The 27,637-nt window shown below is 39.1% G+C and overlaps 3 protein-coding genes across 5 annotated transcripts; 1 reads left to right on the forward strand and 2 right to left on the reverse strand.

Annotated features, from left to right (window-relative positions):
• The first annotated feature begins 631 nt into the window (after positions 1-631).
• cep72 (centrosomal protein 72) lies at positions 632-7,332 on the forward strand. The gene is made up of 14 exons (XM_069696110.1): positions 632-710; positions 965-1,092; positions 1,870-2,062; positions 2,140-2,248; positions 3,966-4,117; positions 4,219-4,277; positions 4,355-4,397; positions 4,801-5,001; positions 5,113-5,294; positions 5,402-5,495; positions 5,589-5,767; positions 5,849-5,975; positions 6,060-6,171; positions 6,321-7,332. Exons 1-14 carry the CDS (start codon positions 635-637, stop codon positions 6,391-6,393), a joined length of 1,728 nt encoding a protein of 575 aa, XP_069552211.1. The 5' UTR covers positions 632-634; the 3' UTR covers positions 6,394-7,332.
• On the reverse strand, positions 7,146-19,745 carry LOC138619551 (tubulin polymerization-promoting protein). 3 transcript variants are annotated; one of them, XM_069696112.1, is made up of 5 exons: positions 19,661-19,745; positions 14,521-14,601; positions 13,633-13,968; positions 9,248-9,401; positions 7,146-9,149 (listed from the first exon to the last, which is right to left on the reverse strand). In XM_069696112.1, the coding sequence occupies exons 2-5, from the start codon at positions 14,532-14,534 to the stop codon at positions 8,940-8,942; spliced, it is 714 nt and encodes a 237-aa protein (XP_069552213.1). In that variant the 5' UTR covers positions 14,535-14,601; positions 19,661-19,745; the 3' UTR covers positions 7,146-8,939. The 3 variants fall into 3 exon arrangements, with proteins under 3 accessions (XP_069552213.1, XP_069552214.1, XP_069552212.1); XM_069696113.1 differs by lacking the exon at positions 19,661-19,745 and adding an exon at positions 15,403-15,524; XM_069696111.1 differs by lacking the exon at positions 19,661-19,745 and adding an exon at positions 15,169-15,357.
• An 862-nt stretch (positions 19,746-20,607) lies between these two features.
• Positions 20,608-27,004, reverse strand: zdhhc11 (zinc finger DHHC-type containing 11). Its single transcript, XM_069696114.1, is given in 11 exon segments — positions 20,608-23,126; positions 23,505-23,583; positions 23,669-23,732; positions 23,820-23,896; positions 23,899-24,065; positions 24,168-24,323; positions 24,424-24,548; positions 24,661-24,762; positions 24,875-25,053; positions 25,537-25,755; positions 26,746-27,004. Coding segments are annotated over 10 exon segments (1,194 nt in total). The 5' UTR covers positions 26,746-27,004; the 3' UTR covers positions 20,608-23,100.
• Positions 27,005-27,637: the final 633 nt, after the last annotated feature.

A 27,637-nucleotide genomic window follows, 5' to 3' on the forward strand; every position in this document is an offset into this window, starting at 1 on the left:
TCCAAAACAACGTGTGGAGCTTCTGCCGTTTGTTTTGACACGTGACAAGTCTAGATCTGGTCAGTGCGCAGGCTCCAAACGATGCGTTCAATGCTACTCGTAAAGTCTGCAACTATTCCGGCAATGATCAATACTCGAGACAATTAAACAAAGAATTATGGATATTATATGAAAACAACTTGAGTATACGCTCTACCTTTTTTTTTTTCATTCTCTAAAGCCCTTTGAATTGCTTGTATTTGAACATGTGCAATACAAATGAATCTAAAACAATATTATGAACGTTGCTAAAACAATCTTGCTGTCATTTAAAAGGTATCTAGCTTTTGTTAAACTACAATTTTAAAACGTGTTTTAGACCTTTTTTTTTTCAATTATGATTAGTTAGTTAAAAAAAAAAAGTGTTAGGATTCTGAATAATTTTATCAACATTAACCACCTTAGAAAATATTGAGAATTAAAGGCAAACTTGAATCTGGCAGTGAGGAAAATCTAGATATATTTCACAGTTCATATGAAACATTTACACTTACTTAACTTGTTATGGGTAGTTATCTTTGAAATCAAATAGCAGAAAAGGAAAGATAGTCATTTTCTTCAGATAGTACCTGAATGCAGCAAAGGTTCGAAAAGTATGGCGGCGGAGTGTTTGCCAACACTAACGGAGCAATGGATCCGTGATAGATTACAACTAAAACATCCATGTCTGGGTAACGTTGTCTCGCGCCGACACAAACGTAGCACTGGAATAAATAACAGCAAACGTTAAGTAGGGACGTGTCGCTTTTATTTTTTATTTTTTGGAAACTATTGCAGCTGGTTACTTTGCCGGGCCTTAGCACCGGTGGATGAGCTAACCGGAGCTAACGCAGCATTAGCTGTCACCTGCTACGAACCAAAGCACCACAAGCAAATGATGCATTGCAGTGGCTTCTTAATTCTTATCATTATACCTTTTAAATAGGTGACGTCCGGACACTGAGCCTCCCGGGGACGTATGAGGAGAAGATCAGACATCTGGGAAACGCTCTGAATAACTTTATCCGTCTGAAGAGACTGGATCTCTCCTGTAATGCACTCGTCTCTGTTGAGGTTTGTTCACCGTCATGTTTTTTTTTTTTTAGTCTAAAGTGTCTGTGAAATCAGAATTTATCAACATATCCTGCTACCAACAGTCCACAAAAGACAGATATTCAGTTAAATGTCATGGAGGACAAAAATTAACCTGAAAATATTCACATTAAAGAAGCTGGAGTCAGAAAATTCTTTCTTTTTTTTTCATTAAAAAAAAAAAAAAAAAACCTCAAGATGATTAATCAATTATCAAAGTAATTGGCGATTCATTTTCTGTCGATAATCAACTAATTATTGCAGCTGTAGTTCCAACTTTTCCATCTGTACAATGTTAAGGAAAATGTCCACACTCACGACTCCCTGATGTTATCGGCTGTATCATTCTATCAGTTATATATTACATATTTGTAATCATTTTATATACATTTTCCCAAAATTAATCCAAGCATTTATCTCAGAAAACTCTGGGATCTTAAAATTTTAATTCTGTGGTTTTTGAAAAATGTTTGGCTGCACAGCATGAGCAAGAATGACTCAACTGAAAGGTCATTGAAGTTTAAGAGGTTGTTGTGTTGCAAAATAAACATTGTGGCCCAACTCCAACTACTGCAACTCACTACCACTTTGCAAATACACTCATTGAAAGGGTATAAATATTCACCTGATAAGACCCCAACCCACCCACTAACCCACCCACCCAGCCCTCTTTCATATACTCACCCCGTCTTGCAGTCAGTGATGTTGTCGCATAACTGTTTCCTAACTCTTGCTTCAACTTGATTGGTTTCCTCGCAGGGGGTGCAACACTTACAAAAGCTGGAGAGGCTGATCCTCTACTACAACTGCATACCTTCCCTTGAAGAGGTAAAAGTGCTGTTGAAGCTTCCGGCTTTAAGAGAGCTGGACCTGAGGCTCAACCCTCTGACCAAAGGTTACCCACACTACCGGCCTTATCTGGTGCATGCCATGCCCAACCTCCGCAAGCTTGGTAAGATGCGGTCCTGTTGCCTAGAATATTGTCATCTTGGGTTTGGGTTTAAGTAAGTGCTCTGCATTGCTTTCCAGACGGCTGTTCAGTCAGAGACACCGAGCGCAAGGTTGCCATATTGCAGTTCTCCTCTGACGTTCCCCCTCAGCAGAAGAGCTTCTCTCCAAATCCGACTGAAGAACAAAGGTGCACTAAACATAAAACACTACTTAAGTTTCAGCTCAGTTTAGTTGATAGAAGTGCCAACTATAGATTTAGAGCTAGATGTATAAGTGACACCTATGCACAGACATCTTACATATGCCATTTTGAACTCATAAACTGTTTTTTAAAAAAGAAAAATTTGTGCACATCTCACGTTTCAGACCGTACATACACCCAATTTTCGAGATAGCCGCAGAAAACATGATAAGAAGGGGATTTAATTTAACACGAGAGCAGTACTCTTTGAGCAAAACATTGTTTATGTTGTTTGGTAATTTCACTGATTGTGTTATAATCTTTTGCAGTCTGCTCAGTTTTTAATCAATGGAGCATTCAAAAACTAAAATGTAGATGATTACTATGTAAATAATTTCATCATTCTCACTTTATTACCTTACCTTATGAACATTTGAGCCACCAGTCCTGTTCTCCACCTGTGTGTTAATAATGAATTTCAATTTACAGTTCCTGAACTGTGAAGCAAAATCTGATAAATGAATCATCCTTATTCCTTGTAATAATGATTGATTGCATTTGCATGTCATGAATCAGAGGTATGGCCACAATACATCAGAGCTCGAACGATACAGGATTTTTCGGGGGAGTAAAACAATTTCGGTATCAATATATATTGGACGATAGACTGGATATACAGTACACATATAATACCGCACTTTTCTTGCAATAATCTGGGCAAAGAGCTCAGGTGGAGCCACCGTGGGTGCAGATCTTGGTGGCAGTATCAAATATTGAATCGAGAACTTTGAAGGCCGATGTGTGGTTATCTAACATTTGTGACAAAGCTCTGTAATGGATGCAGGATATTTTATGGCTAAATGCACTGAAACGGCAAACTTCACTGTGGTTTTGATCATTATATATATGTATGAATTAAAAACACAATTCCAACAGTTTCTAATTTACCCATAACATATTTTTCTCTGTTATGATCAGTTTTTTTTTTTTTTTTTGTCATATCAGTGTATTTCAGTCAACATATACGCTGATACCAATATATCCGTGATAGACTAATATTGGTCAGGATATATCAGTCAGGTTCCACTATAAATAGCCACACTCATGTATAATGGTAGTATGTAGGGAGAGCTGCTCTGCCACAGTTGGAGAACCTGGTCAGTTCAATACAGTTGGAGAAATTGCATTTCTTTTATGCCTTTCTTATCACTGACAAGTCAAACAAGTGGAGAGTGGGCACAAGTATAGATACTGTATGTAAATGATTGATTCTGGGTGTTTCTGAACTGTGGGAGTGAAAATGCCCACAGTGGCTGATATTGATTAAACAGAATCGTGTGTATGTGAAGCTTTATGAATGTTGCGAGAGGAATGTGTTTGGTAATTTAAGCATTTGACGAGAGTTTTATGCATCTGGCCCCTGGAATACATGGGAAACCCAGTGAAACTGATTCTTAGTTTTTGAGTTCAGAACAGTAAAAGGACAATATTAGAAGACAAAGAAGACTTTTGATCAGTTTCCTCCCTACTGCCCATCTCTAACATGTGCAGTATCCTGCACCCTACTGTAATAATACGATTTTTCAAATAAAGAGAGAGACCTTGGAGCTTAGTTTTGAAAGTAGTAGTCACATAAACCCATTAATTTGTTGTAACCCCAACTTTACTTCTTTGCCTCTGTCCGCTTGCGTTGGATCTTCGCTGTCGTGCTTGTGGTTTCCAGAAGCAGTGCTCGCAGACTGGCTTTAGTCGACCGTGTAACCAAGAAGCTTTCTCTCCTGACGGACACTAATGATATTGTGTTGAACTTTGTCGCAATGAACCACGGACGCAAAAGCGAAACCATCTCTGACTTAGCTCACAAGGAAGCAGAGGGTAAGATATCAAAGTCCAAAAGCTAATTCTAAAATCAAATCCATCTGAGTACATTTTTTGTTTTCAAACTCCTGGTAATTTTGAACCGTCTTTTGTTTCAGAACTCAAAGAGGAATACTCCATAGATTTTACAGAACAGAGGAGTTCAACTCCAAAACAGGTTTCATCTTGTTCATGGTCAAACAATATTACCAGTACTACATTTACATATTTTAATAACTTTGCTCTTACTTTTAGGAAACTGCTAAACCCATTCTCAGGTATCCCTCCACCAAAGGTGGTAAGTATACAGCCTGTCTTTGTAGCTCTCTATAAAGAGAGTCCACTAGAGATTGGTAGAGACTTATTTGTGTGGTTTATGTGGAGGACAAAGACTGCCCAGTTGATGCCATGTGGAAAAAAAAGATAAGCAATTTTTCAAATATCAGTGTTTTTGTAATGGTAATGCAAAAAGTTATTTTAATTTTGTGATTAGAAAAGTCAATCAGAGATGGGTGAAAACAGTATCAAATAAAAATGGGCTTGTCACAGCAATTCGAGTTTCTTGTCCAAGTTATTCAATTGTCGACAATGTTTACAATCACCACTAGGTGGAGACAGAAGCCAATTCTTATTTATTTTTTAACACAGTGTCTATCCAAGGTCAATAAATATGTCTTTTGTTGTTATTTGTAATTTGCCAGATAAAACTGAGTCCAAAGGGCCACAGATGAAAGAATCGTCTCATAAAAAAAGCTCTACCTCATTAAAAGTGGCTGAAAGACCAAAAGTGTCCTTTGGCCCCTATATAGAGAAACATAGAGCTGTGCCTGGAAAACAAAAGCAAAACGACTTCTCTAAACAAACCAGACACGCAGCTAAGGGGTATTTTACTCCAAATCCTGGTAAGAATGCAATTTCTGTATTTAGCAATATCCCTAGGATTTATACATATTCACAAAGTCCAAATTTGTCTTTCATGATATGTAATTGAATGTGTGTTTACATTTTTCCAGATCAAAGTCTCTGTCATAGTTCTTCATTTATTAATATCCGGCCTCCCAGTCCCCGACGTCCTGGTTTGAATCTGTCCAACCCCTCTAACCCTATCTTACATCCTCCGAGACTGACCTACTCCAGCTTCAACGAGACAGAAAGGGGCTCCAGCCTGCCGCAGCAAGCCGAAAAGAAAAAAAGGGTTGGCGGTTCATTCAGTCTTCTTAATAATTTGCACCCCGAATGGTTCCTCATTTGTTTGATTCTCCTCTCATATGAGCTCACAGTGTTTCTAAATTCACCTCCTAGGGTAGTTATAGAAAACCCCTGGAGATGCTCCTTAACCTCGTCGACAAACACTGGACGGGAGAGAGATCCCTGCATCATAACAACAACTTCCTGTGTGAGTTGGAATTTGGTTTTGGGGAATGTCGTATCTGATTATAGGAGCCTGAGATAGTGAATGTCTTCTCATGCTTTCTATTTTTGGCTCTAGCTCAGGCAGTCCAGATCCTCTCTATGATGGAAAGTGATATTTCCAGCCGGGAGGCTGAGGTCAGGACCTTAAGACGGGAAGCTGATGCGCTGAGCTTTCAAGCAGCGGCACGAGAGGAGGAGCACAAAACTGAAGTCCGTAACCTCTCTGCTCAGCTGGAGGAAGCTCACACAGCGGCTGTGAGTTGATTCAACACTGGACAGCACTACTGAGCTTGTGTAGACGAGTACACAGTATTTATTGTGTTCACTCTGACACAGGGCAAACTAAATGAGCAGCTGAGGATTGTCTTGGAGGAGAATGTTGCTCTGCAGAAACAGCTCATCAAGTTAGAACGTCAATATCTCAAGTCTATGATGAAAAGTTCACCTATTACTCAGATCAGAGGTGGGTGTAAATTCCACTGGAGATGGGTGAAAAATATGCATCTTTTCCTACCAACTATCATATTTGGTGTTTGCTCATCTCTAGAGGCTCAGACAGAAGTGGAGGAGCTGAGGAAAGAGATCGAGGGGCTGAAGAAGAAAGTAGAAGAGGCTGAGAAAGTCAAGGAGCTGTCAAATATGCTGCAAGAGAGCCACAAGTAAGCCAATACTGTCATGTTAGTGCTGACACTTGGTTTTACTGTATATACACACCTACAATGTGGGTGCAGTGATGTAATCTCAAATCTAAATCAGCCCGCTTGTCTGTTGTTTTTATGACTTGAATGTGTCTTTGTGTGGGCTGCAGGTCCCTGGTGGCTACCAACGAGTGTTTGCTTGCTGAGCTGAAAGGATGTGGGGAATATGAAAGCAGAATTTGAACAAAGAGATACACCCCATGATAAATATATCAAACAAGACTATGCTAAGCATCATATTAGCACAAAGTCCAGCGACTGTAGACTGTTTTAAATTCATATTAATTTAATTTATATCACCGCAGCCAACATTTGTATTTTATGTGTACTAAGTTCCAAGCCCTTTTGATAAATTAAGTGTTTATTATTTCCCCAAAAATATATATGGGCTGCATTTTCTTGATGTAAACAGTGACAGGGAAAATCAATTCATTCATGAACCTTTGTGTATAAGTGTGACACGGCAGTTATGTTAACGAATGATTTTAGGTTTAAAAATGTTAGTGAGAAGGTCAGAATGTATTTCCTGGATCTGTGGCTGTCTCGCCCCCCCACCTTTTTTTTTTCTTTCTTTTTTTTCTTTCTTTTTTAGGTCAGTTGTGTCTCCATCTGCTTTGTACGCTGCAGTGGAATGAATGCATCTAGATTCCAGCTGCACTGTGACTTTATTTATACCTCTGCCTTAAGGCTAGAGAGCTGCACACACACGCACACGGACACACACACGGACACACCCACGCACCCACGCACATGCTTTCTGCTTGCGAACACTAATGCAAGACCTGGCAAACCACGTTAGATGCGACACTAACTGCATGTAGCTTTTGTTTTTATTTGAATGTTACAGGGTACCGGTTGGTGCCACTGGTGGGGGCTTGCACAGTGTTCCCAAAACAAGCCATAAGAATATAACTCATGTTTTGAATGACACCCCATAACCTCCACAGTATTTTTTTTTTAATTTTCAATAATGCACTACAAATCATGAACACACTTTAAGAGGTCTAAAGAACAAGAACAAAACAAACCACACTGCATGCACTGGGGCACAATATTACATTGAAAGTTATTGAAAAAAACAACATTGTTCCTCCACATTAAAGGTGCACAGTATTTGGCATTTTAAGCACAGAAAACAGATCAAGTTATTGCAGCAGACAAAAACTAACACAGCTGCTAGTTTTGCACTTGATGCATGATTCTTCATCAGCTCAGGCTACTGGTAGTGTGCGACACAAAACTCTGTTGGAAAAATAACCTACAAAAGTACACTACTTGTTTGCAATTTTCCCTTTATCTAATACAATATGTAAGGAAACATTAAATCCCTGCTTTTTTCTCACTTAAAATTTGTGCTTTGGACAACAGTACCACACATAAGAGGTACTCTAAGTCTTTTATCAACAGATAAATATGTTAGCATTAGAGGATAGCTGACTTTGTACACGTACAAGTTATACATTGATGTCGAGTGATGCAAGATTTTAATCATGATCCCACAATTTCAAAAATAAAAAAATATTTAAGTGTCTAGTAGTCTGTCCTCACAGCAGGCACAGCAGCTCTGATAAGATATGACAAACCCCTACTGTCATCTATATGCTTCTGAATCAAATGCAATATACGGAACATGCACAAAGTACAGCAATACAGAAAAAAACATGAAGCCAGTGTCTTAAATTAAGCCTTGCGGCTAAAACCTTTTAGAATATACACAATTTTACCACAAATATATTAGAACAACTGTATATAAATCCGATGAGGAAATAAAATAAGTAAAATGTTAAAAATACAATCTTGTACAACTGAGCTCATTACAGTGGTTAGAGCTTGTTCTTTCAGATCAATTCACCAATTTATTACTAAGAATGCATGTTAGCAAAATGGTTTGTGTATAATTTGATATGATCAGGTGTGGATTATGACTGTTGGTGAGGGGAGGGATTTTTTTTTTTTTTTTTAATGTTTTACATATTCACAAAAACAAGCAGATATGACAGAAGTCACAGATGTTCAGTATGATAGGTGACTTAATTGTATTTCCGGAAAGATCGTAAAACAATTTCACAAAACCATTGTCGATTTTCTTGGTCTGAGCTGAAGGCAAATTATTAAAATGATATATATTAATTATGAAACGTAACAGTTGACAAGTGCAGATGGCAGACAAACAACACTGAAGATCGAATTAAATTTTCAAAAGAAATGAACATCAATGATATCTATGTCAAAAAATGTGTGTCAATCTTCTCTGAAATGGCAAAACATTAAAAATGCATTTCTTTAGCTAAATATGGGAATATGGGAACGTTTCCATTAAAAAGTGCAATATTGCTAATTAATCAAACGGTTGTCCCACTCTTGTTTTTCTTGGCATCTTGTTCATTGTGTTTAATAAATATTATAAGGCCCTATCATAACAATGAAGCTTCAATATTCATAGCATAGCAGTTTCTTTTTTGTTCTCTTCAGTGTTTGGCAGTAACTTTCTATCAGATAGGAATGTACCAGCTGGTGATTACTTTGTAAAAATAGATGTAAACAGGTTTCCAGTTCTCACACTTCACAAAGAGAGGAACACAAAAAACATCGCTCTCTCACGCACACACGAAATAGATGGGTGGGAAAATATATGAAATGCTATTCTTTTTGTGCTTTCTATGAATACTTTTTTTTAATAGAAAAACCTCCTAGTAGTTGATCAAATGTTTATTTCCTTATCTTTGCCCTCACATGGGTTTGCCATCAGTGGGTTTATTCACTTTCTTTTCATATGACCCTTGATGCTTGTATCCCGAGACGTATCCAGAAGTGTCAACTACGTCTACTCGTCCCGCCTTACCCTTCCCGCGGCCGGTGTCGTCGAAACGCTCCTTGTGTGACCCCGTAAACTTGGCGGGGTCCGTGAGACGGCTCACTGTTGGCGAAGCCACGGCTCTCTGTTGGGAAGTTTTCAAAAACATTTGAGCTTCAACTGTGATTGCTGGTGAAAATAGACATGATGTGACTCTTTTGAATATTACAAGTCAGATCTTACTGTGACTCCTGCAATGACGGGTGCCTTCCCCTCGATCAGCTTGATGACCTCGGCCTCGGCTTCCTCTCCAGTCTTTTCTTTGTATTTCTTCCTGGCCAGCTCTCCAATTGCAGCCTTGAACTCATCAAACGTGATGGTGCGACAGGATTTCTTCCTGAAATGTAGGAGGAAAAGGAGCTTACGTATGAGATAATACTTGTCACAGAGTAGAGCCTAAAATCCCAAAACATATACCTGCTCAAAAACTCTGTATTAAGGTTTGCTTTATCGGCAGGTCTTTTCTACAGCCTCTCGGTATAGATTGAAAGGTCAAAATGAGAGTCGACAGTAGTGTACACAAAGCCATGTGTGATTGTTTCAACATGGCAGATGACAGAAACAACATGGCAGATGACAGAAACAACATGGAGATGGTATCGTACTGACATAAACAGTGAGAAACCTTTCACTGTTTGGATCTCGTCTCCCACCGTGTTTCAGAGCTCAACTGTCGTCTGAGGAACTCCACAGACTTGGATGTATTTGTGACTGTCGCTTCGTATCATCCATTATATTGTCTTCAGCTGTATAGTTTAGCTTGAGTGCTCCCTCCCCAATGTTTTTGATTTAATTTCAGCTGTCTAATATAAGACCTGCTGAATGTACCTCAGTACCTAGAAGGTTGTGTTGAATCACTGTATTCTTACTTGTAAAATCAAACTAGTGAGCACTAAAAACAGCGTGCCACAGATTACCATCATCAATCATTCTCCATCTGAGAGTGCTCCAGTTATTTAACTGGCCATTTCCCTGTTTCACTTTCATGATAAAAGTGCATAGTAACACAAACACAAACAGCCATTGCTATGGTGACAAATCACCTAAACAACAGCCTAGAAAGCCGACAGTCTCCCTGGACAACCTGCTCCCCATAGCAACAAACTACAGTAAACAGAGATGTTTGGGTTTATTATTAATTTGACTCATTCAGTGACCAGTTTTGTTTGGGCAATCAATCGGCGTTGAACATGAGAGCTCTGCTCCATGCTGTCTAATGTCAGAGAGGAAACTGGACTTTCAGCTGCCATTTCTGTCCAAGGAAGATAAGTGTGTCTGGTTTGCAGAACTCCCCACACTGACCTATTTAGTTTCCAAAAGTATACAAAAGGTTAAGCTGTGAAAATAAACAAAAACCTGAATATAAGAAGGCTGAGATAAGGTTAAAAAGGGAGAATGTTGTAAATCTTATTTTAGTCTTGGATAGCTGCTGTCTGTTTACACATTTCAGCCATCTGCGGTACATGATCTATATAGATCTAAAACAATAGTTAGCTGTGCCTGTGTTATGTTCACTGATGAGGAAAGACAACCAAAGTCTGGAAAATGAAGCCATTATAATAAGTTGATACTAATTACTTTATCCTAGCCAGATTTCTACCTCATCCATAATTTATGCTGTGGTGTTCTGGCTCCAGGGTTGCACAGCAGAGCGCCAATGTGGTGCAGCAGACCTCGATACCCAGAGTAAACAATAATTCATTCAGCCATGCTGCGATTAGCCAGTGCTCATTAGGATGTTTAATTTTCCGAGCAAGCAAAGAGCTTTGACACTGATTAAAAGGAAAGTGGTGATCTGCATCTCAGGCATGGCAGCCCTCCCCCACTCAAGTCATACCTGGAGTCAGAAACTACATGAAAACGAGCCCTTCCCCCAGTACTGTACCTATTTGTATCCAGTGGGTGGCTCTGAAGTATACACACAACATGCTTTTTTCACATTTTACTGTACTGTCCTCAACACACTCCAGAGCTGGGAGTCTACTTGATGCACGGATGCATGGACTACCTGAAACCCTGCAGGGCACATATTACAGAACCTGCAAATTGACACACCAAACACACATCCTTGATGTCTACAACACTGTACAGACCCACTGCTAAAAACATGTGTGTAGCATGTGTGCAAAAGCAGGAAACATGCTTTCCCCCCCTCCCCCTCTTAAACCTCTATAGTGGTCACATCATATTGTTTGCACATTTCTAAATATTGCTCACCAGTAGAGTGTGATACAAACAAGCTTAATTTGCACAGTCAGCTTCAAGTTCTCTCTAGTCTTGCCAAGAAAAATGTCCATAAATATTAACACCCGCTGCCATGCCAACAGTGGAGGTGTGGATACAGGCGACTCGAAAAACAAGGATACTTCTTTGGCAGTCAGGTTTACTGTAGAACTACCAGCTGAAATACTGAAGGAATGTTTGGATGTTTACACATCCTTAACACTGAAATGCAAGGGTTGTTTTTGAAACACAATTATATATCTTTAGGTCACTCACTCCTAATTTCTCTTGGGACCACTAATTAGATGTATTTTGAACATTGTACCATTCACTCGCTATGCCATTCTCATGATAAAAAAAAAAATTGTGTTTTGGACAAGGCCTATAGCCCAGTTGTTGCACCATCTAAGCTAGTCTTGAGATAAAGAAAATAGAAAAACAATCCTTTTTAATTCAAAACATTGGTAAAGACCAAATGTTCAGGGCGCCCCGATAGTCAAGTGGTTTCAATGGATACAAAATGTGTGCTTGTGCCCTGAGCAGCAAGTACCTGGTCAGAGTTCTGGCCGGACTGATCTTTACTGCATGTCATTTCACAACTCTCTTTTCCTGTCTGTTCTTACTGTTCCTATAAAATGACCATAAAAACGGTCTTCAAAAAAAGACCAACAATTTGAGAAATACTAGGAAGTTTGGTGCCTAATGGAATGAATTAGACAAGGTGTCATATAGCCCCAGGTCATTCACAACTCAAAGTATGCATTTAAGGGTTAAAACATAAACCTGTATGACCCTTAGGGGCACTTTTAGCAGATTCTTTTCATCATAATTGTAAAAATAATATCATAAAAAGTGTACACTGCAAGAACTCTACAGCATTTTTTTTTAATGCAGTTTACAAAATCCATTGTTTCTGCATCGTTATATCATTCAGCCAAATACTACTGACAATATCCTTGACCTTGGGAATGTGCAGAGGTAGTGCTGTTTTTTTATGACTCACAAGATGTCTTCCACTCTTTTGGGATGTAGAAATGCTACTTACTATGTTTGAAAAAGCGTAAAATTCTAAACATGCATAAATAAACCTGGTAAAATATGTAGGTCATTTTGTGTCTGTAGGCTATAGTTATGCCACATGTATAACCAAATTCATTTCACATCTCTCAGTTTCTACTGTACTTTATTTTTTGTAAAAGTAGAACACTAATCATTGCTGTAGTAAAGATAGAATAAACAGTCTCAAACACAAAAAATAACATTAAAAACCATTTTGGATTCTATTGTGTAAAAGTACGTACACAAAATGACTGAGAATGAACTATAGTTATGTTCAAGTAGAAGATGGAAAATCCAGTAAATCAATGTGAGACTCCGGAGCAGACCTTTTTCATGGCCTCTCCATTCCTGCAGCAACACACGACGATGACTGGCTCGCAGCCATATTCCACAATTCTGGTGCTGTCGAGCAGAATAATCCTTATTCATATCATTCAACCAGGAACAAAAAAATCAAAGCTGCTCTGTACTTGAATGAAATCTCCAAAATAACCATGCACAAAACAACAAGAACCCACACTGTAAAAGCCTTGTCCTTTTAAACACCAGCTTTATTCTGTACTATTTCAATCAAGTGGATGAACCATAGTGTGTCTGAGATAGTAACACTACATGTTCTTAATGTGGTGTGGATGATATGTACACTCATCTGTAAAGGTGTTATCACCCCAAATATTTCAGACACTTACTGCACTTGGTAAATTTAGGCACAGCTATACAGATTAAAGGTTTTCCTCCAGCAGTCAAATAATATTGAGGTCACAGCTTATTAATGGGCTGCACTTCATTTAAATTGAGAAAGAAAGGATGAATCAGTCCAGCCTGAGGAACGATAAGATGAGCCACTCTGGCCTTTTGCTCTAGCTGCTGTTTCTGCTTCATCCAAGTCAACTTAGTATGAAGGAATACAACATGCAAACATGAAATTCAGCAACTACAAAAAATGTGCCTTGTTGCTAATATAATGGTGTTTTTATGAAATGCCAATCATCATTGCTTTAATTTGCTTATTCTAATAATATACCACCTGTAATGCAACATTCAACCAGGTTTTATTGTTCTGTTTTTGTTGATTGTACAAAAAGCCACGGCAAGATATGTATTAAAAATACACAATTCAGTGGTGGCTCACTAGTTACAAGATCTTAGCTGGCCCAGATATTGGCAGATTAATTAAAACAAATAATTCAAGAATGGAAGAACAGAGCCTGGACTAGAGCTTTACGAATTTGTAGTTCATCTAATATTTTGTCCTTAGTGCACAATAATGTTGGTGCCTTTCTTACTTGACTTTGCTGAAGACGATGTCCACATCAGTGAGGGTGATGTTTTTGCCGTCAATCACGCCGCAGTCCTTGCAGAGTTTGGACCAGTTCTTGCCGTGCAGCTCCTTGCCAGTAGCACGAGTGTCACCATGAATGGCGAAGCGTCGAAATGACTCTTCCAAAGCGGTCACCTCCACTGGTGTGGACGAGCCCACACCTCCCTCACTGGTCCCATTAGACTCAGATGAAAGCCCTTTGGACGCCAGGTCTTTGGACTGATCATTATTCGGTCGTAAAGGGGCTGAGCTGATGTTGGGATGCTTGGCTGTCTGGACTTTAAAGTCGTCTATGTTGTCTCTGCAAGAGAAAAAGACACATTATCTAGCCATCCATGTAATGTAAAAGGTATGGATGTCAGTTTTTGTAATATAATGTAAATAGACTGAAGCCACTGTTTCAGAATAGATTACTGAATATTCAAAATACAAGAGGTTGGTAAAATAACCCAGAAAAGTGATTTTAGAAAAGCTGTCACTGAAGCATATAAGGTTACTGGTTCTAAATTACATAATTCCTATTAAGTTGTACAAAAATGGGATTTGATCAGAATCAACAGATTAAAAAGGAAATATTTTCCCTCGACCCAGTTTGTTAATTTGTGTTTGGTTGTCTCTTTTTGTGAGGTACTTCTATGTTACGGGCAAGATCAGACTGTGGTGATGTGCTTCTGTGCTGCCTGTGAATGGGTTGATGTCTTATGTGTTCTGGCACCAAGGTGAAAGTTATAAATAGATATCTGTGGAATTCAAAGGCACACAAATCAAGAAAAAAAGATAAGATGGGTATTTGAACTAAGACACAAAATGGGATTTGGATGCTCATATATAGGAGACGACGACCAAAACTTACTTCTGGTCTGCCATGCTTGTGCAGGAATGTGGTTTCCTCTGTGCAGTGCTCGGATTAGCTGACTTTTGTATTCTGTTTGTGCTGTGGAAGAGATGAGAACGGAGGTGAATAACATGAGAGGATGTGAATGCCAGTTAGAGGGAGATGGAGAAAAGAGTCAAATTAAAGGAAATAACACAGCATCACTACAAGAGTGCACTGTTCCACTTTTCCATAAACTGTTTAATTATGCTCCAATTATAAATTCAATTCATTATGATATAACGTCTAATACAGTGTGACAAAAACAAGCAGAGATACAGTCAACGGAAGCTTTTAGAATGGAGAGAATAATACCAACAGCTTTAAAAAGGAACAAGATGAAATTCCTCTTTACCACAATTAACACAGCATTACTTTCAGGTAGATACGTTAGGTCTTGTTTGTTGTGACCCATCTTCTCAGGCTACATTTGCTTCACTTCTCATTTTTTCTTTGGATGACTTCATTCAGGGATTTCTATCTCTACACATCATCCTGATTTGCATCTATATATACACAACAGCAGCAGCAGTATTTCTCCTTCTCAAGTCAGCCTCACATAATCATGCAAAGTAGCAACAAGTCAGTAGAAGTCAGGTTAGTAGCAAGTGATGGGTCTCTGCTTACCTTTCAACTGTTCCCATATCTAGCTCAGCATCTTTAAAGTAAACGTGTTGCCATGGCAATGCACCACAACAAAATCTCTAAAACAACTTGTCAGTAGTTGTTGTGACCACTACTGTTTAAAAAGATACCAACAAGATGAAAACCTGTGAGACATGCTGGGTCCTGTGGACTAAACCCTCTGCTCTAGCAAACAAAGTAACTCCCTCAAGTCACCAATAAAGTGATTTCACTCACCCCCAGTGGCAGTGGCAATAGTGCAGGGTTTTGTATCCACAACTCTGTGGCCAACAATCACAAATGTGACCTTGCTAAGTACAGTCGACACTTAAATACGTACAAAAGTTCAAGTTTTCAAGTACAAAAGATAGATACTGCACAAAGCCATTATAATCATGATGTCGATTCATAGGCGAAAAAAAGAAGAGATTATTAATGTGTATGAATAATGGCATTCAGAGCTATGGACACTGGGAACCCATTGTCCAATGCAAGTGGCCTCTCTGTCTGACCCATGCCCATTTCTTCACAAATACACACATGGTGACATCGCAGAGTACCACGATTGACGGCAGAGGTTTCTGTAGTCATTATGTCATCGAGGACTCGGGCCAAGACGATTGAGATGGAGTTATTGAGGTTGCTGAATTGTACCAATGAAGTACAATGTAAATTATAATTACATATTACCATGAAGAGGAACAGAAAATCAAAGTTCATTTGCATCAGTGAAACACACATATCTCACTGTAAACTATACTTACTCAAAAAAGCAATCAAGTTATTGTCAAGGTGCATATCACATAATCGCAACATCCACAGTTATAATCCTAGCCCTTCCTTCCTCATTGATTCAAAATTAATTTTCTACCATCTTTGTAACCAGGACATACCTGGGGAATGCATAAAAAAAAAAAATCTCCAGGTCAAATCTGAATACCGGTATCTATGCCTTTTTCAGTTAATATGTGGACATTTGGGCTCACTTGTGGTTTATTGACAAATTTAGAACAGTAATGTTTTCAATGTGTTGTTTAATTAATGAAATTAATACAGTTACATCTAGTGCTGTGACCAAAGGTTATTTTTAAATAATGAATATTTTGATTTTTGTTGATTAATCACTCAATCATTTAGTGGATAAAATGCTTGTACTAAACATGTATCTTCATGTGTAGTACAAGCAACAGTCCAATATCAAAACGATACATTTTCCATTATTGCTTGATTGACAACTTAATCATTAAATTGTATCAAAATTGTTGCCAATTAATTTTTTGTTGAAGGGCTAATCACAGCTCTAAACATATTACACTCTCTTCAAATCATTGTTTATCAAGTAGTTCCATTGCAATTAAGTTTATGTTGGGGATTTATTTACTGCATTGTCATTAGAAATGACACTGTAATGAAAAGGGAGTAAAATGTTTATAATTAACAACCTACATAATGAAAACCTGAAGCGAAGTGTTTGTACATTCATGTGATGCAGGCGTTGATGTTGATATAGATTCTGTTTTAGCTTCCTGTAATGCCCACAGTGAGGTTCCATTGTTATTGACTTTACTTTCAGTGGGGATCCACATCCTTTCAATAGAGTTGCAACTCGTTGTGTTTTCCTTTGTGCTTCAGTCACAGCAGCAAAATCTACAAGAGACAAAGGAATCTTTTCACTCTCCTCCTCCAATTTATTGTCAGTAGTTTCAAGTGCCGAAGTCCTCAGTATAACAAACCTCCTCAGACGACATCATGTTCAAAAAGAGAGGTCATTAAATGCTTTGAGTTCAGAGGCATGAAGTTGAACACACACAGAGATTAAAAGAAATGTGGTGCTCTGACATGACAGCGCCTTTTCACTATATTTTCTTTGGCCAGATTTCTACTGTGATAAAGGAAAAAAACAGACAAACACAACCATTGTAGAACAGTTTCGTCTTGTGCCATTTTTCTGCCCCACTTCGCCACATACAAATGAGAAGGCATTTGGTTAAGGGCAGATCTCCAGAGACAAATCTGTGACTGGATGACAGCATGCTTGCATACACTTGCCTTCTGGCAATATACTGCACAGACGAGTGCTTTAACTATAAATTGACCCATTTTGAACTGCATCTATTCATAGCAACAATACACTGCCATGCTCTATTCATTCTGGAGCAAGAATATTAGCCAGTAGGCAACATGCAGGCTGAAATACCCAAAAAACACTATTTGGTGTTTAGCTGTTAGATTGGCAGATGGTGTTTAACTCACAAAATGATGACACTGTTGTCAGAGTGATTTGTACACGTGTGTGTGTGTGTGTGTGTGTGTGTGTGTGTGTGTGTGTGTGTGTGTGTGTGTGTGTGTGTGTGTGTGTGTGTGTGTGTGTGTGTGTGTGTGTGTGTGTGTGTGTGTAACAGTATCCTACTCCTCCATCATGTTATCATGGTGAGTGGGCACACACGGATCCCATCTGCTTTCTAGCTAGATCAGTATCCTTTCCAGACAGCTGCTCTGGTATGTGACCGTGTCAGTCAATCATAAATGTAAAACAAAGACCATCATCACTACGGTGAAAGCCCCCAGTCTGCTCAATGTAGTAGATCACGTCTGCCAGCTTTCTGTTTCTACAGTGGATCGGGCTTGAACAATGTGTCCGACGAAAAAGCGCCATCTTTAAATGCTGCTTATCATGGAAGTATATAAGACATCAATATCCCCTGTTTAATTCCAGCAATTCAATGCTCATTACAAGGTAAATACAACATCTTCACCATTCCTCAGTTTGGCCACAGACGCCGAGTCCTTACTCTCCACCCATGGAGAGAGGGCATGACCTCAGTATGCTGCAGTCAGGGTCTGAGGTCACCGCCATGCTGCCTCTGTCAGTCCTCGCCTCCCTAAACACTTCAACTTTCTCTGTGAGTCAAAGATCTTGGCAAGCATTGTGCCGGAGAAAAATAAGATGTTTTAAACAAGCTACAGCGGTTATTGTTGGCAGCAGCAACATCAAGCCAAATAGAGGTATAAGAAAGCCCGGGGATCCTTATGCAACCCCACATTTGAGAGCAATACATGATGCAAGCAGAGACAGCAGAAGTGTCCCAGACATGGCTCAGATGGAGAGAGGACTGATGAGCCAGCAGCAAATTTGCTCTGAACAGAGTATGGTTCAAGATTTTCAGAAGCCAGACTGTGTTATATAATGTCTTAACTCAGTTTATTTGTAAAGCTATGGAAATGTCACTAAATGTCTCAGTCTAAAGAGCTGAAAAATAAAATGCAGTGAAACACATAATGGCTATTCTTCAACGTTTAGGTCAATGTGAAAAAAAAAAAAAAAGTTACCCCCTTGGATTTGTAAATGCTGTCGGGCTACAACACTTCATTTTGCCCAAAAGCAATCCCTTCACTTTGTACGACTGACCTGAATTTGAGGCATCACAAAGCAAACAAAAATAATTTACACTCTGAGGTTAATTGTTTGCGACAGAACCCAAAGGCTCTTGGACCAGTGCAATGAAACCTACAACAGGGAAATCTGGGACAAACTCGGTGACTGTGTCTTCTTCTCAGGCACAACAAATTCAACCTATGGGGAGAACACGGCAACAGCGCCATTAAGTGAGAGGAAATAAATATGTTACCTTTCTTATGGTAGGTGTGTGGTACCTTTGAATGACACCTGCTCACAAAATAGCTTATTTTCTATTAGTATAACCACTGTCAGAGCCAAATCTAATATCATTCTGAACATTATTCATTGAATTGCAGTCAATATGACACAGTAACTTGATGACATTTGGTATTTAAATTTAAGCAGAAAATGCTGTACTCCATTGACATACTAGGAGCAGGATTCACAGATCAGAAGCTAATAAACGAGGGCATCAGTCTTTTTCTTTCATGCATAATTATGTAACTACCTACACATAGCCCAGCAGCTTGACAAAAATATTGCAGCCACAGGCCAAATGCGTTGCCAGTCATTCTTTCTACCCATTAATGGTGCTAATTGGAGGACCCTTCACTCTCTGGCTCCCATTGAGCCTGCGTTCACAAGATAAACAGAGAAAAAGATCATGTTTATGTTACTGGACATGGCTGCAGCTGCTGCTTAAAACTGTGTCTGAGCGCGTTTTTTTGTTTTGTTTTTTCAGAGACAGAAACGTGTTACATAAACTTGCAAATGCCAGATTCACACAGGGTCCACGTGATCCGTTTGTTATTGTCAGCTCCTTACGCAAGTCTGCCAATGCACAACATCAAAAAAATAAAAAAGCCCAGGTATGAGTCATGCAGCCACACGTCCCTGCAGCGCAAAAATCGTATATTGTAAGTTCAGTATAAAAGGACACATGCAGAAATATGAAAACAAATCAAGAAGCACCCTTTGGGAATCAGCAGAATTTGTGTAGGCTGGCATGCATTTTTGATTCAGGTCTACCGTGAGCCGAAATATGCAACATGTTTCGCGAGTAAAGTAATAAATGACAAATTCTGGTTTAATCACCTGGTGACGTAATTCTCCAGCTCCCTGTCGATTTCACAAAACCATAATTGCGCTTCGAGGAGCCCTCGAGTCTCTTTCCTCCCGCTGCCTGAGCTCAAGTCTACCCGATGGTTCAGTCCCTCCGAGATGCTGAAGAGAAACCAGCCCGCTGATTGGCTGGCTCCGTGTGAGACGAGCGGTTTTCTCCCTTGCCTCGTCGATGTAGGATGTGATGGTGCAATGGTGGTTAGCGGAGCGCTGATAAACACGTAGTCTGAGCTGGGGGGATCTTCTGGTGCTCTGAGAGGTGGAGGAGGTGGAAGACGTAAACAGAGGACGCGGATGGTTTTATATGGAAGACCTTTACAGCTCCATTCATAAACAACCAAGTCCCAGTTTGTGATCGTCATATAGGAAGGGAATCCATGAGAGGCCAACGGAGGCATGCAGCAGCAATAAAAACGGAATATTTTTAGATCTTGGCTCGCTTACTGTGGGTGTTCAGAGAGAACTATCTCCAGGGATTACCCTTTATATTATGAGGAATCTGTTCTAATGGCAAAACAAAGCTCTTATTCCCTTCAAATAGATTCATATACCCAAATCTATCCTCTAAACCTGACTCTTCTGATGTCCAGTGCACCAATGTGTTACACAACCAGTAGTAGCCCGATGGATGGACATTATGTAACCTTTAGTCTTGCTGATGGTTCAGCTTGGTGCTATAGCCAAGTTCTCATTTACAACACAGAGACAAGTGGTGAATACAGGCCTGCCGAGGGCAAAGGACTCAGATTAGTGATAGTTGATCATGATGAAAGCAGTCTGGACAGAGTGTAATCACTTGATGATAAAATAGTCCAGCTCAAGCTGCTTCAATTGTGCCACAGTGTGGTTAATAGTAGGCTGTAGAGAAGACACAAACACTAGTGAAGTAAACATAGTGTGTTTTATGACTTTACGATCACACTGAGCTATAACAGTTGGCTGCCATTTGTGAAATCAGCATTTTTCATAAAGCAATACAGAAACAAAACACAATTACAGAATTATAAAATGTTTACCGAACTGAAAAATAGTACTCAGTGTCTGTCAAACTCCAAGTCATCTTCAGTTCGTATATAAGAAATACACATGTAAGGTCAGACTCACTTCCATGAAGCAGATAAACATGTACAAATTATAAAATTCAAGATGACTGAATTCTATTTAGCCGTTTTGGTTTCAGGGTCCAGGTATGGTTGGCTTCCTATCACAATTTACTTGGAAACTTGAAGAGAACAGAACCTTTGTTTATGTTATTAGTAACACACCTGCCAGTTTAAAATGTCTGCTGAGAAAGGCCCCTTTCATCCTATATTATGTCATCCCTTAGGCCTACTATATTATACGAGATTTGAAAACTTAAAGTGAGCAGATATAACGTTTTGTAAAACAACATTTAATTCGTGCCATCATAAGAAAATAACAAGAAAAATAGGAAAATAAGAATTTCTCACCAACAAGAATTAAATATGTCAAAGAAGGAGAGTGGCTGTAAGGGGGCAGCTTGGCAGCAACAAAGTAGGTCACATCACAGACAGTCCTCTCTGAAAAAAAAATAGAGATGACTGTGACAGAAAGACAACAAATGTAAATAATTTAAAAAAAGTGATTCAAAAATTCTCCAACTTAAAAAGACAAGTCACCCAGGTGTGTACAGCCCTCTAGTGGTAAAGAATATGTGACAGCCTACAAACAGACACCTTGTATAAATATCTCCTATTCCAAATTCTTGGATAAAATTCGAGTCAAATTAAAAAACAAATATTGCAATAACAACACATCCCTAATGAAACATTAAAAAAAATATATCAGTTTGGATATTATTACCCGACAGCAGAACACACTTTTTATAAAAGAAAGCAACCAAGCCCTCAGGTGTTGCTGAGTCAAAGTGCTACAGAGCTTCCTCTTGATTCAGTTAAGAGTAGTGAAGCCTTATTCAGGTAGATGACAGACACACTTCATAGAAAACTACTCTATTTGCATCCACAAGGTGGCATTTGTTGGTAAAAAGACTGCAAGCTACACAAGTTGACAATTTTTGCAAGATGAACCAGTGCATCATCTCCACTGCTGACCCTTTGTTATCTTGGTTGTATTTCTAAAATCCTGATCTTCCTAATAAATCTTGTAAGCTTGCCCTCCAAATTAGCCATGTATTATTCTGCTGTCAAAGGTGAAGTGTGTGTAAGTGTGTCAGGCATGCACTACTTCCAAGCCGTTTTCAGTAGTGTCATAAACTCTAACCCCAGTTTCCTTTTTTCATTTCTACAACTTCCTGTTGGCCTCCTGAATGTATCTGCAGCACAATCTTTTGCTATTCATCTGCAGACAAAGCCATGTGATTACAAGTCAATATATACATTTAATGCCACTTGTCTCAAGATACATTTTCTGACAAATATTGTGAGCTCTAAGTAGGCTATTGTTTATTCCTACATTCCCTACATGTATCCTCCTCCATTGCATGTGCAGTGTAGTTGCGGTTTTGTATGGCTTAAAAAAAAAAAAAAGAGATATACATCAAGACTTTTACAGAGAATCACCTTAATGCTCTGTCTTTGGCCAAACATGAGTCTTGGCTACTGTCAAAACTGTGGCTGGTGAATGCATTTTCATAAGTTGCGAACAAAGCAAACCAGTAGAGTTAGACATAAACTCTTGAGAGCTGTAGAAGCTGGAGGTGATGTGGCTTCGGCTATCTTTAGTGTCAACATGTGATGAAGAAGGTTAAAGAATAATAATAATAATAATAATAATAATAATAATAATAATAATAATAATAATAATAAAGCAAAAATGGTGTATTTATATTCTTTACTATCAAATTTTACCAAAAAAAAAGTTACAAAATATTGGCAACTTTGGTACATAAAAACATAAACCGACAGCTGAAGTCTTACTTCAGGCTCGTATCTGCTCCACTACTTGCTCAAAGTTAGAGTCGGTAGAGTACTTAGAAAATTTGATTTTCAGGAAGATATAAAAAATAGATCAGAAGCTCGTGGAACAGAGACTAACCTGGAAATGAGGCTGGACTTCGGCAGTGTATACAAGTTAGGGAGATAAAACACAGATTTAAATAATTTAAAAATTACAAATAAAAAAAAAGGAACAACACATACATATAGGCATACAAAATGTGCTTTGGATTAAAAACTGTTCGATGATGCGTCTTAAACCGTGGCGTCCAAGACGTCCTCTGTCCCTATTAATGGCTCAGTTTTATGAAGCATAATTTTAAGAATAAATATTTTTCCGAGAGCAGCAGGTCCTCATCCACTACCATGTGGACATCGTTGACTGCCAATTATCATCTGGGGTCATAACCGAGCTGCTCAGAGGATCCTGGACCACTGTCGACAGACATCACCCTGGCGTTCCGAGCCGCTTCGTCGTCGTCAGGCTTCCAGTTTTCAAGTTTCACTCATCGACATTTCCCCTTTCAGACACAGGAAACAAAATGTATTGTTTACAAAATGCATTGGCTCATGTTTTTTGGTGATCCATATCAAAAACCTTTACAGACAAATGTCCCATCAGCTGTATCAGAATTGTTTTGTAAATAAATTTACACTGAGCAACCAGCAAATAAGTGATTCAGTCAAACAATCCTGTTAGAAATAATGTGAAATGCATATCTTAAATTGCTTAAGACACTGAAAGAAACTAAATGATCAACTCTTTGGCTGTTATGCTGTAGAGTTCTATTTATTTACATTATATTGTCAGGCATTACTAATATTTTTGCTTCTTCGCATTTGTAAATGGAGGTGGACACACAAGTGTTCAGTATTGATAAGAGCAGTCAAACACTTACTTGGTGTATCCTCTGGGGGATTTTCTGTGCCATAATGGAAACTACTCTCCTTCTCAGTTGATCTCTTAAAGTTTTCCAGCTATATCAAAAACAGATATTTTGTGAAATATCAAAAGATTTGAGCCATGTGAAATCATTCAAATAAGATGAGTAGACACAGTTACCTCTGTACATATAGATTCTGAAAGTCGGCTGGCAAGTGGGCCTTTATCGTCAAATTTACAGGAACTGCAGGAAAGCCAGAGCAGCATTAAATATCCCTCTCCAATTACCTTTGGCAGTAGTATAATAAGAACCATAAAAGAAGTGATTTACCTTGAACTCTGCGATAATGTTGGCTCACAGTGTATTGAGCTTTCTTGGCTCTTTAGAAAGAGAAAAATAATTTTACACACGATGGACTGAACAGGTGAATGACTAAGAGGCAGAGGATGGGTCTCACCTGTGGAGTGTCGCTATGGGTTTTCATATCACAAGGAATTCCTGATTCAGTGTCTCGGCTTCTAGATTCTTTTTGGCGCTGTATCTTTATGTAATCGTATGTGCTTATGCCCTTATAGACTGTGAAGCCAAGAGGAGAACAAACACCAGAGGAAACGGTGACAGTTAATGATTGAAGGGGAAGAATCAAAGTAATTGCCGGTTTTGGTAATTGTCACTTACAGAGGTAAACGTGAAAGCCCAGTAGATGACCAAGCAGCAGCAGGCAGATGATGCTCAGCATGATTGTTATGAAGGCTAATATAAGGAGACCAGCGGAACTAGTCTTAATGGGAGCTAATGGTAAAAACACCAGCCAGGTATTGTTCCCCAGCAGATCTATAAAAATGAAAGAACAAAACGACAACATACACAGCTTAAAATGATGCCATTAACAAAATTAATAACATTTCCTTGTACCGAGTCAGATACAACTCACTGTTAAACTGTGGTGCAGTCCGTAAACTGGTTGGATCCAGGTAATGCTGAATAAATATGAATAAGACGACAACAATGACCAGAAAGATGCCTAATGTAGCAGAGGACAGCGCCAAAAAGAAGAACCTGAAGGTAACACACAAAACCTGCTGTTAATTTATATAGCAGGCCACAACTATAAATACAAAAACAAGTCAGGTACACAGAAAACACTTGTTCATCCAAAACTTCATCTTACCAGTAGTTTCTCCTACCCACACACGTGTTCAGCCACTTGCAATGGTGATCAAAGTCCTCCACACACTTGTTGCAGACACCACAGTGTTTCACTTTGGGACCACTACATGAAGATTATTTTACATCGTTATATCTTATAAAACTCTTTTTCATGATCGTAAAACGAGATGTCCAATAGCTTTTCGTAAAATGATATTGCTGCTCGAAATACATACACTTTGACGTCACAGAGATAACAGTGTAGATCCTGGATAACATGTGGTTGCTTTGTACGGTCAAACAGAGGCATCGGGTTGGAATAGCTCTGTTTGGCCCTCACACTGGCATCTGCTGGATCTATGGTCACAGCAGCAATGTGGGTGAAAAAGTGGACACCACATACTATGCCCATCAGCTGTACACAGCAACAGTCAAGGAAAACAGCACTGCATATTAGAGAATTCTGCAACATGGGATTAACGTGCAGTGAAAGGCAGAGTAGTAAGTAAGCGAGAACAAGAAACTGAAAACTGCTGGACACAAGTGAGTCCTCTGTGTGAGCAAGAAAAGCCTGAAGACATTGACTGTTTTTATGGCAGAGTGAAGCTCCAGTGAAATTAACTACTGTGTTGACATCATGCAACACGTAACAAAAAGACCACTGATTATGTCTTTTGAGCTTCATAAAGACCACAGAAAAAGAGACAGTCATGTCGGGTGTGACTGGAGCCCATACAGACAGGCGACACAACAAAATCCTTGTCTTGTCCAGCAGCCCAAACAAAACTGTGGCAGAGGCTAATGTTTGCGCCATATTCAAATGTGAAAGAGCCATGGCTGCACACTTGATAGTCAGCTACAGTGACAGCAAGGGTTCAGCTGTGGGTGTTAAGGATACAGCATAGGCCACATGGCTCCACGGCAGAGGCAGAAGGGGGATGTAGATGCCGAAGCTGACTATGGCGAGGTAGCTATACACTAGCCACCCGACCACTTGGAAAACCTGAGGAGGGCACGACCATCCGTTTATCCTCGGTTGCTTGGAGGGAACCAGCTCATTTTGGATGCTGCCATGCGTGGGAGCTGTGCGTCTCAGCCTCTTACTGAAGCAGTTCATCTAGACGGTAAAAGAGGAGAATAAACACAGGCTGTAGAACACACACACAAAGTCCTGCCTCAGCAGAGTGTGGCCCCATTTGCTGGGGAAATGAGTTAGGAAAATGAGTTGAGCATTATGTCACTGGCTGTTCACCCTGTACAGGAACTATACTCCTACTGTTTTACGGCTAAAAATAGCGTGGCAATTCTACTACCAACTGGAATTAAAAATAAATAAATAAATACACACACACACACACACACACACACACACACACACACACACACACACACACAAGTATACAAGAAACATGCATGTGCATTGCAGTATTATGGAATAAAATAAACAACACCACAAAGTCCAGCTCCAAATGACCATAATATTCAATCAATACTTCTCCAAAACAAAAAGTAAACCTGAATTTGTAGGCTTTATTTCTAAGCTGTTGTATTAAACTGGTTCAAGATAAGTTTACATAGTAACATAGCAGGACGTAGTAAATGCCTCAACAATTCTGAGAAAAGACATATAACAAGGGGATACTGTCCCAAAGGCCACAGAAAACAGCTGATCCTGAGTGAAAGAGCTACCCAAAGTGAAACATCCCTTTCTCTGTAAAAGGCCTTGAAATCACACGTTTTTATTTTGGCCATAGCCTTGACACAACACTTAAACTGTGCTTGACAGTCCTCCATAGTATAACTACAAATCAGAAATAAATAAATAAAAATCAACAAGTTGTGGACTTTTTTATACATATATATTTTAAACAAGCAGGCAGTTGTCTTGCGTTTTTGTTCATGTCTGCATTTGAAATCTGAGTGAAACTAAAGTTTGCTATTAGGTAAAAGAGAATAAATTTCTCCCGCTGTCTTCCTGACAGCTGGTTTTGTTGCTTCGGTTTAGCCAAACAACTAATTCACAAACAGCTCGCTGATTTTACGCCTTAAAAATAAAGCCATTCCAACAATGTCTGTATAAAATTATAATCCATTAAGAATTACTTACTTTTCTCGGTGAAAGACTGCGACGGCTGTACCAAAATAATATGTTTGTGATCAGATAGAGAGACGGAGATCTCCACCGCTTAATATCCCATGATTCGTTTGTCAGCCGGGCAGGTGCTTCAAATAAGTGACAATCACATTCTGAAAAAGATGCAACGTCAACGAGGAACAGTCAAAAGGCAGGTGTAATCATACTGCTCCAGTGCCCTTGGGTTTCATGTGACCGCAGGACAAGAGTCAGAAGTTGCAGAATCAACTCACTCAGCAGGTCGGAGCAGCGTTATGGAAACTGCACCACTCGCGCATGCGCACTGTAGCTCTCCTCAAGATGCACAGCGCTTTTTTTTATTTATTGCTGCCCTTCACTGACTGAATAAATAAGCATGCAGCTTGTCTATCACACGCACAATCATAGCTTTTTTTTTTTATTGCTGCCCTTCACTGACTGAATAAATAAGCATGCAGCTTGTCTATCACACGCACAATCATAGCTTCTTTTTTTTTTTCCTCAGGTACTTTCAGGCCCTGGAGAATAAGCCTTTCGAAAAGGGTCGATGTTCATTTCCCACGAGGGAAAGAGGGAACTGCAGACACGGGTATATGCACGCAGGACACTTCTGCTTTCAAAAATAAAGTCTGTCTTTCATTTTACTTTACTAAAAGTACTTAACTGTGAACTCAACTACAAGTAAAAATGCAGCATTAAAGACTTCATTTAAGTATTATCAAGTATAAGTAAAAGTTAGCTAATCACTCTAAAACGCTCCCCGCAGTGTTTTACTCATGTTTTTGGATTAATATTTCTTCATTGACGTGAATTTTTACTTCTGTAGTTATTTAAAGTTGTAATACTTTTATCGTAATATAGTAATAATTTTACAGCTAATCTGAGG

Source organism: Brachyistius frenatus, unplaced genomic scaffold (genome assembly GCF_029030835.1).
Source record: "Brachyistius frenatus isolate BFR_SWC_R1_liver_20210118 unplaced genomic scaffold, ASM2903083v1 Contig_20, whole genome shotgun sequence".
Lineage (NCBI taxonomy): Eukaryota > Metazoa > Chordata > Actinopteri > Embiotocidae > Brachyistius > Brachyistius frenatus.